This window comes from Phyllobates terribilis, unplaced genomic scaffold, assembly GCF_046119375.1.
Source record: "Phyllobates terribilis strain yellow unplaced genomic scaffold, ASM4611937v1 Scaffold_2__4_contigs__length_985480577, whole genome shotgun sequence".
Taxonomy (NCBI): Eukaryota; Metazoa; Chordata; class Amphibia; order Anura; family Dendrobatidae; genus Phyllobates; species Phyllobates terribilis.
The window spans coordinates 579408756-579426557 of record NW_027362762.1 but is presented as its reverse complement, the minus strand read 5'-3'; the positions used below and the strand labels follow the sequence as shown (position 1 = coordinate 579426557).

Sequence of the window (17802 nt, the reverse complement as noted above, 5' to 3'; positions counted from 1 at the left end):
CAGAAACATTACTGTGTCCAACAGTTATTGCATATATCAAACTGAAATAGCTGTTGCAAAAACACCAATTTTTATAAAACATTAAGCTTAAGATTAATAGGGGTGCCCAAACTTGTTCATATAACTGTATAGACCCAATGACACTGTGCGACCAGCCAATCACTGTAATGCCCACAACCAACATGACTACGGCATTACTATGCATGTGTCACGGGTGTGTCGCCACGAAGATCGTCACGATTACACAGCCTGACTTCTCGCAGCTGAGTTTTTGGTGTTTTGTGTTTTTTGGCAGTGAGGGAGTTAACTCTCTCTCTCTGTGCTAGACGAGGTCCAGCCTCGCCCAGCTGCAATCAATGCTGCAGTAGTGGGACTCCTTCAAATGCCTGCCGGTCTGTTAGGGAAGTGTCGGTGAAAGCATTTCATACAGACAAACAGAGCGGATCGTGGTATTTTGGAGTTCTGAGCTAAGTGTATTTGGTGTGGTTTTTCCCTTCCTCGTTTTATCATTTATCTCCTTTCCCGTTGGTGTTCCCTCTGTAGTTGTGGTGTAGTTTTTGTATGCAAGGTGGTTTTTGGTTTGACCCTTGTACTGTCCCGTTCGTCTAAGTACTGTGTGTTGGCATATTATTTCCAATCCCCTATTGTTGTGATCGGGGTCCTTCTCAGGACTAGATTACTGAGGTGCAGGGATCCTCAGGAGGTAGGGGTTACGCTGGCGGCCTGGACCTCTGTACCTTTAACAGTACCTCCAGGTAGAGCAGGGGTCTCAAACACGCGGCCCGCGGGCCGCATGCGGCCCCTGAGGCTGCTTTATGCGGCCCGCAGGCACAGACCCCTTGACGATCCCGACCTGGTCCAGGAGGAGCCGCCGACAGCAGCGCTGCATTGCCGCACAGAGACTGTTTCCCAGCACTGCATTTCCAATGCCAGCCGCTGGCCAATCAGAGGCCAGCAGCTGATATCTGCGTGTCGGCGCAGCGAGTATGACGTCATTGCCATATGCAGATGTCAGCTGCTGGCCTCTGATTGGCCGGCGGCTGACATTGAAAATGCTGTGCTGGGAGACAGTCTCTGTGCGGCAATGCAGCGCTGCTGTCGGCGGCTCCTCCTGGACCAGGTCGGGATCGTCAAGGGGTCGGACTCTGTGGTGCCTGCGGGCCACATCTGCAGGAAGGCCGCCGAGGGAACGGAGGACAGGTGAGAATCATCTTTTTTTTTTTCTATTTTATATGTGTGAAGAACAGCACAGGGGGCACAGAGCCACAACATGGGGACCGGGATGGGGCACAGAGCCACAAGAGGGGACCTGGATGGGGCACATAGCCACAAGAGGGGACCTGGATGGGGCACATAGCCACAAGAGGGGACCTGGATGGGGCACATAGCCACAGGATGGGGACCTGGATGGGGCACAGAGCCTCAAGATGTGGACCTGGATGGGGCACATAATGGGGACCTGGATGGGGCACAGAGCCACAAGATGGGGACCAGAGCCACAAGATGGGGACCTGGATGGGGAACATTGCCACAGGATGGGGACCTGGATGGGGCACATAGCCCCAAGATGGGGACCTGGATGAGGCACATTAGTACAAGATGGGCGCCAGGATGGGGAACGTTGCCACAGGATGGGGACCTGGATGGGGCACATAGCCACAGGATGGGGACCTGGATGGGGCACATAGCCCCAAGATGGGGACCTGGATGAGGCACATTAGTACAAGATGGGCGCCAGGATGGGGAACGTTGCCACAGGATGGGGACCTGGATGGGGCACATAGCCACAAGATGGGGACCTGGATGGGGCACAGAGCCACAAGATGGGGACCTGGATGGGGCACAGAGCCACAAGATGGGGACCAGAGCCACAAGATGGGGACCTGGATGGGGAACATTGCCACAGGATGGGGACCTGGATGGGGCACATAGCCCCAAGATGGGGACCTGGATGAGGCACATTAGTACAAGATGGGGACTTGGATGGGGAACATTACTACAAGATGTTTTCCATTATTACTATATGATGCTAATTGTAAGACAATATTACTGTATGTGGCCAATTGGGGGAAATAAAATTGTAAAAAAAATAAAAAATAAAATAAAGCATGAAAAAATATTGGGCACTAAAAATGCTGTTTTATATGTAAACTAAAGTAAACACAAAAAAGTGCACGTTTATTATCGCCACATCCATAACGACCCAAGCCATAAAAAAATAAACACTGCAAAAATGTTCAAAAGGTGTATACAAAAAAAATGGTATCACTAAAAATGTCACATTGAACAAAGAATGCGGCCCCCCAAATTCAAATTTTTTCCATGTGCGGCCCATATACCCAGCCGAGTTTGAGACCCCTGAGGTAGAGGGATTAGTCAGGGCCCCAGCTTAGGGTCAGCTTAGGCCCCTGACCTCCTGTACGCAGTGTCAGTGTGACATTTTCACCGACCCACTAAGATTCTCTCCAGCTACCATGGATCCAGTAGCCAGTCTAGCTGGGCAGTTGCAGAGTTTTTCCATGGAGCAGGCGGACGTTAGGTCCAAGGTTTTGTATCCCCAGGAGCAAGCCGGACCAGAACCTAAAGTAGCTCTCCCTGACAGGTTCACTGGGGGACGGGACAAGTTTTTTGTTTTCCGGGAGGCATGCAAGTTGTACTTTCGGCTGCGGCCTCGGTTGTCGGGGAGTGAAGAACAAATGGTGGGAATTGTCATCTCGCTCCTACAAGGGGTCCCACAATCTTGGGCGTTCTCTCTTCCCCCAGGCTCCCCGGCTCTCCAGTCAGTGGATAGGTTTTTTGCAGCTCTGGGTCTCGTATATGATGACCCGGATCGGATCTCCCTTGCTGAATCTAAGTTACGTAGGATCCAGCAGGGAGATAGTCCGGTGGAGGAATTCTGTTCGGAGTTCCGTAGGTGGGCCACGGACACCCAGTGGAATGACCCGGCTCTTAGGAGCCAGTTTTGTCAAGGTTTATCCGACAAATTAAAGGATGTGTTGGCTCAGTATGACCCTCCCGCGTCACTGGAAGCCGCTATGGCCCTTGCTATTCGCATTGACAGACGGCTTCGGGAGAGGTGCGGGGCAACTCCGCCCCCTGTGATGACTCCACCTTCTACAAGGATTCCTTATATGGAGGGTCCCCTGGTCAGTCCAGAGGAGCCTATGCAATTAGGAGGGACATCATTTCGGGGGAGGGGACCGGTGGTGCGCCATAAGACAGGAAGGTGTTTCTTCTGCGGGAGAAAGGGACATTTTATTGGGGGCTGTCCATCCCGTCCCTTGCAGAGTGAAGAGTCGTCGGAAAACTGTTGATCCCAGGTTGTGTGGTGGACGGCAATCTGGGAGTAGGTATTTCGTCCCTAGGTTCATCTCAGTTTCTCGTACCGGCGGAGGTGGTGGTGGGTACGAGAACTGAGAGGATATCTGTTCTTCTGGATAGTGGGGCCGGGGCTAATCTGGTGGACGCTCGGTTTGCCCGGGTTCAAGGTATGCGATTGAGTGAGTTGGCTAAACCCATCCCCATATTCTCGATCGATGCCAGGCCCCTCGGTCAGGGAAGTTTTTTGCAAGCTGTGCATAACGTAAAACTTCAAGTGGGGGCGATACATAAGGAACTGTTGTCTTGGTCTTCCTTGGTTAACTAAGCATAACCCGGTTATTAATTGGCAATCTAGAGAGATAAGCCAATGGAGTAAATTCTGTAATAAAAACTGCATGAATACGGTCATCGGTGCGGTTACTCCTAGGGTCTTACCTCCATTTCTGGCGGACTTTGAGGATGTATTCTCGGAGAAAGGGTGTCAGGAACTACCTCCTCATCGCGAGTATGACTGTTCTGTAAAACTGCTCCCTGAGGCCAAGTTACCTAAAGCTAGGTTGTATAACCTTTCTGGTCCTGAGAGGCAGGCCATGAAGGATTATATTTCTGAAAGTCTGGCTAAGGGGCATATTAGACCTTCATCTTCACCGGTGGCCGCGGGGTTCTTCTTTGTGAAGAAGAAAGATGGAGGCCTACGCCCTTGCCTGGATTTCCGTGAACTTAATCGGATAACGGTCCGAGATCCGTATCCGCTCCCACTTATTCCCGATCTCTTTAATCAGATCGTAGGCGCCAAATGGTTCTCTAAGTTGGATCTCAGGGGGGCGTACAATCTGATTAGGATGAAGGAGGGGGATGAGTGGAAGACGGCGTTTAACATTCTGGAGGGGTATTATGAGAACCTTGTCATGCCATTCGGTCTGACTAATGCCCCGGCGGTGTTCCAACACTTTGTTAATGACATTTTTCGCCGCCTGGTGGGACAGTTTGTTGTCATATATCTGGATGATATCTTAATTTACTCGCCGGATCTGGTGTCTCATCAGGAGCATGTTAGGCAGGTGTTACAGATCTTGCGGGATAATAAACTGTATGCCAAATGGGAAAAGTGTGTGTTCGCCGTACAGGAACTCCAGTTTTTAGGCTTCCTGGTTTCAGCGTCCGGTTTTCGTATGGACCCTGGGAAAGTGCGGGCAGTTCTTGAGTGGGATCTGCCAGAGAATCTTAAGGCACTACAACGTTTCCTGGGGTTTGCTAATTATTACCGGAAGTTCATTCGTAATTTCTCGTCCATGGTTAAACCTCTCACAGACATGACAAAAAAGGGGACGGATTTTTCTAGGTGGTCTGACAAGGCTTGTCAAGCTTTCTCCTCCTTGAAAAAATATTTTGCCTCGGCACCCATACTCATTCAACCTGATGCGTCACAGCCATTCATTGTAGAGGTAGACGCTTCCGAGGTAGGGGTGGGAGCAGTATTGTCACAAGGTTCGTCCCCTGGTAAGTGGCATCCGTGCGCCTTTTTCTCTAAAAAATTGTCGTCCGCTGAGAGGAATTACGATGTCGGCAATAGGGAACTCTTGGCCATTAAGTTAGCTTTTGAGGAGTGGCCCCATTTTTTAGAGGGGGCAGTCCATCCGGTCACCGTCATCACCGATCACAAGAACCTGCTATATCTGGAGTCCGCTAAACGTCTGAATCCCAGACAAGCTAGGTGGTCATTGTTTTTTACCAGGTTTAATTTTGTCGTTACATATCGTCCTGGGTCAAAAAATGTAAAGGCGGATGCCTTATCTCGTAGTTTCCCTGGGGCCGGGAATACGGACGACCCGGTTCCTATCCTTCAGGAGGGGGTGGTGGTTTCGGCAGTATGCTGAGCTTGAGGAGGAGGTATTGGAGGCTCAGGGGGATGCCCCTGTTGGACCTCCAGGGAGACTGTTTGTTCCAGATCAGTTGCGACAAAAAGTGATCGAGGCACACCATAACTCAGTTTTTGCAGGACACCCGGGGAGTAAAGCAACGGTGGATCTCCTCTCGCGTCGGTTTTGGTGGCCTAACTTACATAGGGAGGTGGTAACTTTTGTCGCGTCCTGTGGGGTTTGTGCGCGCTCTAAGACCTCACATACCCGTCCGTCTGGGGCCCTCTTACCTTTGAAGATCCCGGAGCGTCCTTGGACTCATCTGTCTATGGACTTTATTACGGACCTCCCGCCGTCTTCGGGTAAAACGGTCAAACTCGTTGTAGTGGACAGGTTCAGCAAGATGGCACATTTTATCGCTCTTCCTGCTCTTCCTAATGCTAAAACTCTTGCGCAGGTGTTCATTGGGGAGATTGTGAGGCTTCACGGGGTACCCTCCGATGAGGTGTCAGATCGGGGGTCTCAGTTTGTGTCCAAATTCTGGAAGGTATTTTGTACACGGCGGGGGATGCATTTGTCGTTCTCATCGGCTTTTCATCCTCAGACCAATGGTCAGACGGAACGTATGAACCAGAGCTTGGAGACATATCTCCGGTGTTTTGTGTCAGAGAACCAGGAGGACTGAGCTTCTTTCTTACCTCTGGCGGAGTTTGCTCTTAATAATAGGCGGAGCGAATCCACTGGTAAGTCCCCGTTTTTTGGGGCATATGGTTTTCACCCCCAGTTTTGTACTTTCAGTAGAGGGGGCTCTTCGGGGGTTCCTGAGGAGGAACGATTTTCGTCATCACTCGCTTCAGTATGGAGTGGGGTGTCGAAGAATCTGAATACTATGGGGAACCGATACAAACGTATGGCTGATAGGAGGAGAGTGTCTGGTCCGGACCTAAGTGTGAACGATCGGGTATGGTTGTCTACCAGGAATATAAAACTTAAGGTTCCCTCCTGGAAACTGGGTCCCAGGTTCATCGGGCCGTACAGGATCAGTTCTATAATTAATCCGGTGGCATTCCGTCTTGACCTCCCCCCTACGTTTAAAATTCACAACGTGTTCCACAGATCGCTTAAGAGGTATGTGGCGCCGGTGATACCGTCACCTTTACCTCCCCCTCCAGTGGTGGTCAATGGTAACTTGGAGTTCCAGGTATCGAAGGTCATCGATTCACGCTTTAATCGCCGGTCCCTTCAGTACCTGGTTCATTGGAAGGGGTATGGTCCTGAGGAGAGGATGTGGGTTCCTGCGTCGGATATTAACGCAGACCGATTAGTTCGGGCCTTCCACACGACTCACCCGAATAAACCTGGCCCTAAGGGTCCGGAGGCCCCTCGTAGAAGGGGGGGTACTGTCACGGGTGTGTCGCCACGAAGATCGTCACGATTACACAGCCTGACTTCTCGCAGCTGAGTTTTTGGTGTTTTGTGTTTTTCGGCAGTGAGGGAGTTAACTCTCTCTCTCTGTGCTAGACGAGGTCCAGCCTCGCCCAGCTGCAATCAATGCTGCAGTAGTGGGACTCCTTCAAATGCCTGCCGGTCTGTTAGGGAAGTGTCGGTGAAAGCATTTCATACAGACAAACAGAGCGGATCGTGGTATTTTGGAGTTCTGAGCTAAGTGTATTTGGTGTGGTTTTTCCCTTCCTCGCTTTATCATTTATCTCCTTTCCCGTTGGTGTTCCCTCTGTAGTTGTGGTGTAGTTTTTGTATGCAAGGTGGTTTTTGGTTTGACCCTTGTACTGTCCCGTTCGTCTAAGTACTAAGTTGGCATATTATTTCCTGTCCCCTATTGTTGTGATCGGGGTCCTTCTCAGGACTAGATTACTGAGGTGCAGGGATCCTCAGGAGGTAGGGGTTACGCTGGCGGCCTGGACCTCTGTACCTTTAACAGTACCTCCAGGTAGAGGGATTAGTCAGGGCCCCAGCTTAGGGTCAGCTTAGGCCCCTGACCTCCTGTACGCAGTGTCAGTGTGACAACATGGCAAGCAATCTCTGCATGTTAATTGGCTCTCTAAAGAGCGACAAACATGCAGGGCGGGGACCCGAGCAACCATAGGCGGATTATAATGAGGGCAATCTGGGCTACCGCCTGGGGGCCCGGGCCTCCTGGGGGCTCAGGGCTCCAAGGTGTCTATGGCCAGATTGCCCTCATTATATGTGCGGCGCAACGGCACATGCCGGCAGACAGTGGCGGGGGGGCCCAGGAACCGCTCCCTCAGCAGCGGAGCACGGCCGCTACTTCTTCTTCGGCCGGGCCAGCACTGCAGCTGTTAACTTCCCTGTGCTGGCCCGGTCGCGTCACAGCTAGGAGACACGGCCCTGTGCGCGGCCGTGTCTCCTAGCTGTGACGTCACGCAGTGCGCGCCCGGCCTGCACTGCTGCACCGGAGAGGAGCAGGAGGACTGGAGCCGGGGGATGGTGAGTGTGAGTGTGTGTGCAGGCAGATATCATTGTGTGATGTCTGTGTATATGTATTTTTTTGTTTCAAATGTGTTTATGCGTGTATGTATATGTCTGCATATGTTTGTGTGTGCGTGACTGCGTGCGGCCTCCCGCTGTCTCTGGGGGGGCCGTGCGGCCTCCCGCTGTGTACAGATGGCGCCGTGCGGCCTCCCGCTGTGTACAGATGGCGCCGTGCGGCCTCCCGCTGTGTACAGATGGCGCCGTGCGGCCTCCCGCTGTGTACAGATGGCGCCGTGCGGCCTCCCGCTGTGTACAGATGGCGCCGTGCGGCCTCCCGCCGAGTATAGATGGCTACGTGTGATCAATATTGAGTCATAGCCTTACATTAATTGTATGTGCCCACGATGCAGAAATGCTCCGGATTTTTTTTTGAGCGTTTCTGCATCTCCCTGAAGGAAAAAACGCATGCGGATTGTACATGTGTTTTTCCTGCCAGGGACAAGCATAAGTGAAGCGTTCTTCACATGCATTTCCGCATGCGGGTTGACAAGTGCTTTCCAAGCGATTTAAGTATCACTTGGAAAGTGCTTGACAACTTGGTCACACTATATAAATCCATGCAACCGGCATGGATTTATATAGTGTGACTGTAAAAGAATGGTAAAAAATAAATATATAATTACCTTCTGATGGCCTGCCGACGTCAGCGGTCGCGTGACCCGTCACATGACTAAATGACGTCACGGCAGGTCCTTTTCAGACCATCGCGAGCTGCCGGCAATCCAGGACGCATCGGATAAAGACACCAGCTGCCGTCAGAAGATAAGTATAATATTTATTTTTTATTTTATTCTTTTTTATACAGGTTCTATGGTACCCGAGTCCGGAGGAGAGTCTTCTGTCCTCCACACGCGGGTACCATCCGCACATTGAAACGCATGGAATGCGCATGTACAGATGCAGTGATGCGGATTCCATGCGTTCCAATGCAAGTCAATGGCGGGAAAACGCAGCGCTTCTGCAAAATAATTGGTAGTGCTGCGTCTTTTTCCGCAATGATAATCCGCAGCGGAAATTTCCGCAGCATGTGCACAGCACATGCGGATTATCATTGAGGAACATGGCAGACCTTCTACCAAGCGTTTTTTAAGCGCTTCTGCAGCGGAATTGCCGCTGCGGAAACGCTTAAACGCATAGTGGGCACACAGCCTAAAGAAAATTATTATTAATATTGTGCCAAATTAATTTCACGTGAACTATCACATGATCTATCACAGGGGATCATGTGGCATGTGATACATCAGGTGTGTGTGTGCGGGGGGCGGGGACGCCTTCTAAACTGCCCGGGGCCCTTGCTACTCTTAATCCACCACTGCGAGCAACCAAGAAATACTCGAGCATGTCGAGAACAGTGATGCTCGGGAGAGTGGCGAGCACGCTCACTCATCACTAGAATTCACCATCAGACAGAACAATGAGTAGGAACGTACCTATATTGATTTCTTGGGGTCTGAGCCAAAGTCAAATTAACAGACACTCAGGCTTCTGCACTACCTCCTATCCATGCTTTACATTGCAGCTCTGCTTCTAAAGCTTGGCAGCATAGGTTCACCACTATATTCTTAGCAAAATGTTAGAGCATAAAATGTAGATGATTCATACACAAACAGCTACTGAAAAAAAACATTTTACACATTCTAATATGTAAACACATCTGCAGTTTAGACAGGTTTGATAGCAAGGGCAGAGCGGCAAGCATTGCTATATTCTTGCACTCAAAAGAATGGAAATATTGAGAACATACATCAAATACCTGATTTGCTCTTCAGATACAGGCTTCATACATTAGGAAAGGGTTCACACAGAAAGGATGAGACTATCAACTTTGGTGCAGTATTTTCCATGAAATTTGCCACATTACTTAAACAAGTCCAAAATCTGTGCATAACAAAACCTGACAAAGCTGGAAAGGACTTACCTGCAGACAGAGTAGAAATTCAGGAGGTCCGCACTCAGCACACTTAATATAAGGCTCCAGGAGATAAGAAGAGCAGCCGCGGCATGGTGGTTTATCAAAAGCATCACCTAGAATTAGTGGAAAAAGAAAAAAATATCTCTAGAAGCTACAGCAAGTAGAAACTACAGAACACACCAGCCCCCTCAATTGTGATAACAGGTGGGCAACATCACCCCTTTGTCAAAGTCTGCCAAACATCTGAACGTGCTGCATACAATCAGTTTATGTCGCTTCCTGCAATTGTCTTCAAACTAGACTGATAAAGGAATAGCAAAGATGTCACAGCGAGCTAGCAGGGATAAATTGAGCCTGCATCTTGGACACGTGAAGGGAGCAGAAGAGATGTCACCGCATGACCACAGGCAGAGATGGAGTCCGCAGAGAGAGATGAAGCCCACATCATGGACACGTGATGGGAGCAGCAGAGACCGAGCCCATCGTGGACACGTGATGGGAGCAGAAGAGATGTCACCGCATGACCACAGGCAGAGATGGAGTCCGCAGAGAGAGATCGAGCCCATCGTGGACACGTGATGGGAGGAGCAGAGACCGAGCCCCATCGCGGACACGTGATGGGAGCAGCAGAGACCGAGCCCCATCGCGGACACGTGATGGGAGCACCAGAGACCGAGCCCCATCGCGGACACGTGATGGGAGCACCAGAGACCGAGCCCCATCGCGGACACGTGATGGGAGCACCAGAGACCGAGCCCCATCGCGGACACGTGATGGGAGCAGCAGAGACCGAGCCCCATCGCGGACACGTGATGGGAGCAGCAGAGACCGAGCCCCATCGCGGGCACGTGATGGGAGCAGCAGAGACCGAGCCCCATCGCGGGCACGTGATGGGAGCAGCAGAGACCGAGCCCCATCGCGGGCACGTGATGGGAGCAGCAGAGACCGAGCCCCATCGCGGGCACGTGATGGGAGCAGCAGAGACCGAGCCCCATCGCGGGCACGTGATGGGAGCAGCAGAGACCGAGCCCCATCGCGGGCACGTGATGGGAGCAGCAGAGACCGAGCCCCATCGCGGGCACGTGATGGGAGCAGCAGAGACCGAGCCCCATCGCGGGCACGTGATGGGAGCAGCAGAGACCGAGCCCCATCGCGGGCACGTGATGGGAGCAGCAGAGACCGAGCCCCATCGCGGGCACGTGATGGGAGCAGCAGAGACCGAGCCCCATCGCGGGCACGTGATGGGAGCAGCAGAGACCGAGCCCCATCGCGGGCACGTGATGGGAGCAGCAGAGACCGAGCCCCATCGCGGGCACGTGATGGGAGCAGCAGAGACCGAGCCCCATCGCGGGCACGTGATGGGAGCAGCAGAGACCGAGCCCCATCGCGGGCACGTGATGGGAGCAGCAGAGACCGAGCCCCATCGCGGGCACGTGATGGGAGCAGCAGAGACCGAGCCCCATCGCGGGCACGTGATGGGAGCAGCAGAGACCGAGCCCCATCGCGGGCACGTGATGGGAGCAGCAGAGACCGAGCCCCATCGCGGGCACGTGATGGGAGCAGCAGAGACCGAGCCCCATCGCGGGCACGTGATGGGAGCAGCAGAGACCGAGCCCCATCGCGGGCACGTGATGGGAGCAGCAGAGACCGAGCCCCATCGCGGGCACGTGATGGGAGCAGCAGAGACCGAGCCCCATCGCGGGCACGTGATGGGAGCAGCAGAGACCGAGCCCCATCGCGGGCACGTGATGGGAGCAGCAGAGACCGAGCCCCATCGCGGGCACGTGATGGGAGCAGCAGAGACCGAGCCCCATCGCGGGCACGTGATGGGAGCAGCAGAGACCGAGCCCCATCGCGGGCACGTGATGGGAGCAGCAGAGACCGAGCCCCATCGCGGGCACGTGATGGGAGCAGCAGAGACCGAGCCCCATCGCGGGCACGTGATGGGAGCAGCAGAGACCGAGCCCCATCGCGGGCACGTGATGGGAGCAGCAGAGACCGAGCCCCATCGCGGGCACGTGATGGGAGCAGCAGAGACCGAGCCCCATCGCGGGCACGTGATGGGAGCAGCAGAGACCGAGCCCCATCGCGGGCACGTGATGGGAGCAGCAGAGACCGAGCCCCATCGCGGGCACGTGATGGGAGCAGCAGAGACCGAGCCCCATCGCGGGCACGTGATGGGAGCAGCAGAGACCGAGCCCCATCGCGGGCACGTGATGGGAGCAGCAGAGACCGAGCCCCATCGCGGGCACGTGATGGGAGCAGCAGAGACCGAGCCCCATCGCGGGCACGTGATGGGAGCAGCAGAGACCGAGCCCCATCGCGGGCACGTGATGGGAGCAGCAGAGACCGAGCCCCATCGCGGGCACGTGATGGGAGCAGCAGAGACCGAGCCCCATCGCGGGCACGTGATGGGAGCAGCAGAGACCGAGCCCCATCGCGGGCACGTGATGGGAGCAGCAGAGACCGAGCCCCATCGCGGGCACGTGATGGGAGCAGCAGAGACCGAGCCCCATCGCGGGCACGTGATGGGAGCAGCAGAGACCGAGCCCCATCGCGGGCACGTGATGGGAGCAGCAGAGACCGAGCCCCATCGCGGGCACGTGATGGGAGCAGCAGAGACCGAGCCCCATCGCGGGCACGTGATGGGAGCAGCAGAGACCGAGCCCCATCGCGGGCACGTGATGGGAGCAGCAGAGACCGAGCCCCATCGCGGGCACGTGATGGGAGCAGCAGAGACCGAGCCCCATCGCGGGCACGTGATGGGAGCAGCAGAGACCGAGCCCCATCGCGGGCACGTGATGGGAGCAGCAGAGACCGAGCCCCATCGCGGGCACGTGATGGGAGCAGCAGAGACCGAGCCCCATCGCGGGCACGTGATGGGAGCAGCAGAGACCGAGCCCCATCGCGGGCACGTGATGGGAGCAGCAGAGACCGAGCCCCATCGCGGGCACGTGATGGGAGCAGCAGAGACCGAGCCCCATCGCGGGCACGTGATGGGAGCAGCAGAGACCGAGCCCCATCGCGGGCACGTGATGGGAGCAGCAGAGACCGAGCCCCATCGCGGGCACGTGATGGGAGCAGCAGAGACCGAGCCCCATCGCGGGCACGTGATGGGAGCAGCAGAGACCGAGCCCCATCGCGGGCACGTGATGGGAGCAGCAGAGACCGAGCCCCATCGCGGGCACGTGATGGGAGCAGCAGAGACCGAGCCCCATCGCGGGCACGTGATGGGAGCAGCAGAGACCGAGCCCCATCGCGGGCACGTGATGGGAGCAGCAGAGACCGAGCCCCATCGCGGGCACGTGATGGGAGCAGCAGAGACCGAGCCCCATCGCGGGCACGTGATGGGAGCAGCAGAGACCGAGCCCCATCGCGGGCACGTGATGGGAGCAGCAGAGACCGAGCCCCATCGCGGGCACGTGATGGGAGCAGCAGAGACCGAGCCCCATCGCGGGCACGTGATGGGAGCAGCAGAGACCGAGCCCCATCGCGGGCACGTGATGGGAGCAGCAGAGACCGAGCCCCATCGCGGGCACGTGATGGGAGCAGCAGAGACCGAGCCCCATCGCGGGCACGTGATGGGAGCAGCAGAGACCGAGCCCCATCGCGGGCACGTGATGGGAGCAGCAGAGACCGAGCCCCATCGCGGGCACGTGATGGGAGCAGCAGAGACCGAGCCCCATCGCGGGCACGTGATGGGAGCAGCAGAGACCGAGCCCCATCGCGGGCACGTGATGGGAGCAGCAGAGACCGAGCCCCATCGCGGGCACGTGATGGGAGCAGCAGAGACCGAGCCCCATCGCGGGCACGTGATGGGAGCAGCAGAGACCGAGCCCCATCGCGGGCACGTGATGGGAGCAGCAGAGACCGAGCCCCATCGCGGGCACGTGATGGGAGCAGCAGAGACCGAGCCCCATCGCGGGCACGTGATGGGAGCAGCAGAGACCGAGCCCCATCGCGGGCACGTGATGGGAGCAGCAGAGACCGAGCCCCATCGCGGGCACGTGATGGGAGCAGCAGAGACCGAGCCCCATCGCGGGCACGTGATGGGAGCAGCAGAGACCGAGCCCCATCGCGGGCACGTGATGGGAGCAGCAGAGACCGAGCCCCATCGCGGGCACGTGATGGGAGCAGCAGAGACCGAGCCCCATCGCGGGCACGTGATGGGAGCAGCAGAGACCGAGCCCCATCGCGGGCACGTGATGGGAGCAGCAGAGACCGAGCCCCATCGCGGGCACGTGATGGGAGCAGCAGAGACCGAGCCCCATCGCGGGCACGTGATGGGAGCAGCAGAGACCGAGCCCCATCGCGGGCACGTGATGGGAGCAGCAGAGACCGAGCCCCATCGCGGGCACGTGATGGGAGCAGCAGAGACCGAGCCCCATCGCGGGCACGTGATGGGAGCAGCAGAGACCGAGCCCCATCGCGGGCACGTGATGGGAGCAGCAGAGACCGAGCCCCATCGCGGGCACGTGATGGGAGCAGCAGAGACCGAGCCCCATCGCGGGCACGTGATGGGAGCAGCAGAGACCGAGCCCCATCGCGGGCACGTGATGGGAGCAGCAGAGACCGAGCCCCATCGCGGGCACGTGATGGGAGCAGCAGAGACCGAGCCCCATCGCGGGCACGTGATGGGAGCAGCAGAGACCGAGCCCCATCGCGGGCACGTGATGGGAGCAGCAGAGACCGAGCCCCATCGCGGGCACGTGATGGGAGCAGCAGAGACCGAGCCCCATCGCGGGCACGTGATGGGAGCAGCAGAGACCGAGCCCCATCGCGGGCACGTGATGGGAGCAGCAGAGACCGAGCCCCATCGCGGGCACGTGATGGGAGCAGCAGAGACCGAGCCCCATCGCGGACACGTGATGGGAGCAGCAGAGACCGAGCCCCATCGCGGACACGTGATGGGAGCAGCAGAGACCGAGCCCCATCGCGGACACGTGATGGGAGCAGCAGAGACCGAGCCCCATCGCGGACACGTGATGGGAGCAGCAGAGACCGAGCCCCATCGCGGACACGTGATGGGAGCAGCAGAGACCGAGCCCCATCGCGGACACGTGATGGGAGCAGCAGAGACCGAGCCCCATCGCGGACACGTGATGGGAGCAGCAGAGACCGAGCCCCATCGCGGACACGTGATGGGAGCAGCAGAGACCGAGCCCCATCGCGGACACGTGATGGGAGCAGCAGAGACCGAGCCCCATCGCGGACACGTGATGGGAGCAGCAGAGACCGAGCCCCATCGCGGACACGTGATGGGAGCAGCAGAGACCGAGCCCCATCGCGGACACGTGATGGGAGCAGCAGAGACCGAGCCCCATCGCGGACACGTGATGGGAGCAGCAGAGACCGAGCCCCATCGCGGACACGTGATGGGAGCAGCAGAGACCGAGCCCCATCGCGGACACGTGATGGGAGCAGCAGAGACCGAGCCCCATCGCGGACACGTGATGGGAGCAGCAGAGACCGAGCCCCATCGCGGACACGTGATGGGAGCAGCAGAGACCGAGCCCCATCGCGGACACGTGATGGGAGCAGCAGAGACCGAGCCCCATCGCGGACACGTGATGGGAGCAGCAGAGACCGAGCCCCATCGCGGACACGTGATGGGAGCAGCAGAGACCGAGCCCCATCGCGGACACGTGATGGGAGCAGCAGAGACCGAGCCCCATCGCGGACACGTGATGGGAGCAGCAGAGACCGAGCCCCATCGCGGACACGTGATGGGAGCAGCAGAGACCGAGCCCCATCGCGGACACGTGATGGGAGCAGCAGAGACCGAGCCCCATCGCGGACACGTGATGGGAGCAGCAGAGACCGAGCCCCTCATGGACACGTGAAGGGAGCAGCAGAGACCGAGCCCCATCGTGGACACGTGATGGGAGCAGCAGACTACCAGTGTGGGGCAGCCAGAAGGTGGCATGCAGACTGTGCCACAACTTGTGCGCAGTGTCTGACTGTACCAACAGCTGTCCTGTAATGCACAGGGCTGCACAGCCAGTAGTGTGTCCATCACGTGATCATGGAAAGCAGTGCAGGCTGCTGCTGATGGAACAAGCAGAGCTGCTGACAACCTTCCACATAGGAAAGCTGTAACTTTACAGCACGGTCACAGGGAACCCCTCACAGAGAAGGTGTGGGGGGAGTTTAGGACTAAGGTTTCTCTTATAGGTGGAGCAGTTTCCTTTAATACCGGAGTAGAGCCGAGGTAATGCAGCGTCCGCCCTACAGGGGGTGTCGTGCCTCCTGCACCCATCACATAAGATTGACACGTGCCCACCCATCTATCTACTGTGCTGCACAGCGCGCGATGCCACGTCACAGCGAGAGGCCTAGTGCGGCCGCAGCGCGGAGACACCGACACTGAGCGCCATACCAACCTCTGAACGGAGCCAAGCGGTCCATGGTAGCGTCTAGAATGGAGTTGATTCTTTGAGGGAAAGATGTCACCGGAAGGGGCGGGGCCTCCCACAGTCCACTGCCGACCAGGTTGCGTGTAGATAGAAGGCGATGTTTTGTGCTCCTTATTTTAGCCACTCTGATCTACACAGCTCAGTGCGGAGGTGAGGAGGTCGGAGATGTAAGGAGCGCGGTCCTCAACAATCCCCTCCGCTCCGCTGTAGACAGTTTAGCGCTGCCACCACTAGGTGGCGCTGGCTCCAGGATCCTCATACACTCTGCTGCAGGAGTCCTCAAACTTTTTAAACAGGGGGCCAGTTCACTGTCCCTCAGACCATTGGAGGGCCGGAATATAGTTTTTAAAAAAAACTATGAACAAATTCCTATGCACACTGCACATATCTTATTTTGTAGTAAAAAAACAATACAGGAACAATTACAATATTTAAAATGGAGAACAAATAAAGTTAAATCAACCGGTATTTCAATAGGCAGGTAAATGTCCCCAATAGGCAGCATAGGTCCCAAATAGGCAGGTAAATGTCCCCAATAGGCAGCATAGGTCCCAAATAGGCAGGTAAATGTCCCCAATAGGCAGCATAGGTCCCAAATAGGCAGGTAAATGTCCCCAATAGGCAGCATAGGTCCCCAATAGGCAGCATAGGTCCCAAATAGGCAGGTAAATATCCCCAATAGGCAGCATAGGTCCCCAATAGGCAAGTAAATGTCCCCAATAGGCAGGCTGTTTCCCCCTTATAATGCCATATGCAGGCTGTTCCCCCCTTATAATGCCCCATGCTGGATGCCACCCCCCATATAATACCCCATGCAGCATGTCACTCCCCTATATAATGCCCCATGCAGCATGTCACCCCTCCCCATATAATGCAGCATGTCACCCCCCCATATAATGCCCCATGCAGCATGTCACTCCCCATATAATGCCCCATGCAGCATGTCACTCCCCCATATAATGCCCCATGCAGCATGTCACCCCCCATATAATGCCCCATGCAGCATGTCACCCCCCCATATAATGCCCCATGCAGCATGTCACTCCCCCATATAATGCCCCATGCAGCATGTCACCCCCCCATATAATGCCCCATGCAGCATGTCACCCCCCCATATAATGCCCCATGCAGCATGTCACTCCCCCATATAATGCCCCATGCAGCATGTCACTCCCCCATATAATGCCCCATGCAGCATGTCACCCCCCATATAATGCCCCATGCAGCATGTCACCCCCCCATATAATGCCCCATGCAGCATGTCACTCCCCCATATAATGCCCCATGCAGCATGTCACCCCCCCATATAATGCCCCATGCAGCATGTCACTCCCCCATATAATGCCCCGTGCAGCATGTCACCCCCTCCATATAATGCAGCATGTCACCCCCCCATATAATACCCCATGCAGCATGTCACTCCCCTATATAATGCCCCATGCAGCATGTCACCCCCCCATATAATGCAGCATGTCACCCCCATATAATGCCCCATGCAGCATGTCACTCCCCCATATAATGCCCCATGCAGCATGTCACCCCCCATATAATGCCCCATGCAGCATGTCACCCCCCATAAAATGCCCCATGCAGCATGTCACGCCCCCATATAATGCCCCATGCAGCATGTCATTCCCCCATATAATGCCCCATGCAGCATGTCACTCCCCCATATAATGCCCCATGCAGCATGTCACTCCCCCATATAATGCCCCATGCAGCATGTCACTCCCCCATATAATGCCCCATGCAGCATGTCACTCCCCCATATAATGCCCCATGC

General features: G+C 56.1%; 1 protein-coding gene across 4 annotated transcripts in view; it reads right to left on the bottom strand.

Moving 5' to 3' along the window:
* TADA2A (transcriptional adaptor 2A) overlaps positions 1-16134 on the bottom strand; it is a 193124-nt gene extending 176990 nt beyond the window's left edge. For 3 of the 4 annotated variants that reach the window (XR_012288948.1, XM_073666411.1, XM_073666414.1), the window contains exons 1-2: positions 15987-16134; positions 9610-9716 (exon numbers count right to left, since the gene is read on the bottom strand). Coding sequence is in view for 2 of the 4 variants with exons in the window: in XM_073666411.1 (XP_073522512.1) it covers positions 9610-9716; positions 15987-16011 (132 nt within the window). In the remaining 2 variants the exon portion in view is untranslated. Of the gene's footprint in view, positions 1-9609; positions 9717-15986 lie in introns of those variants that run through there. The other variant, XM_073666415.1, reaches the window with a different exon arrangement.
* Between the last annotated feature and the right edge of the window lie 1668 nt (positions 16135-17802).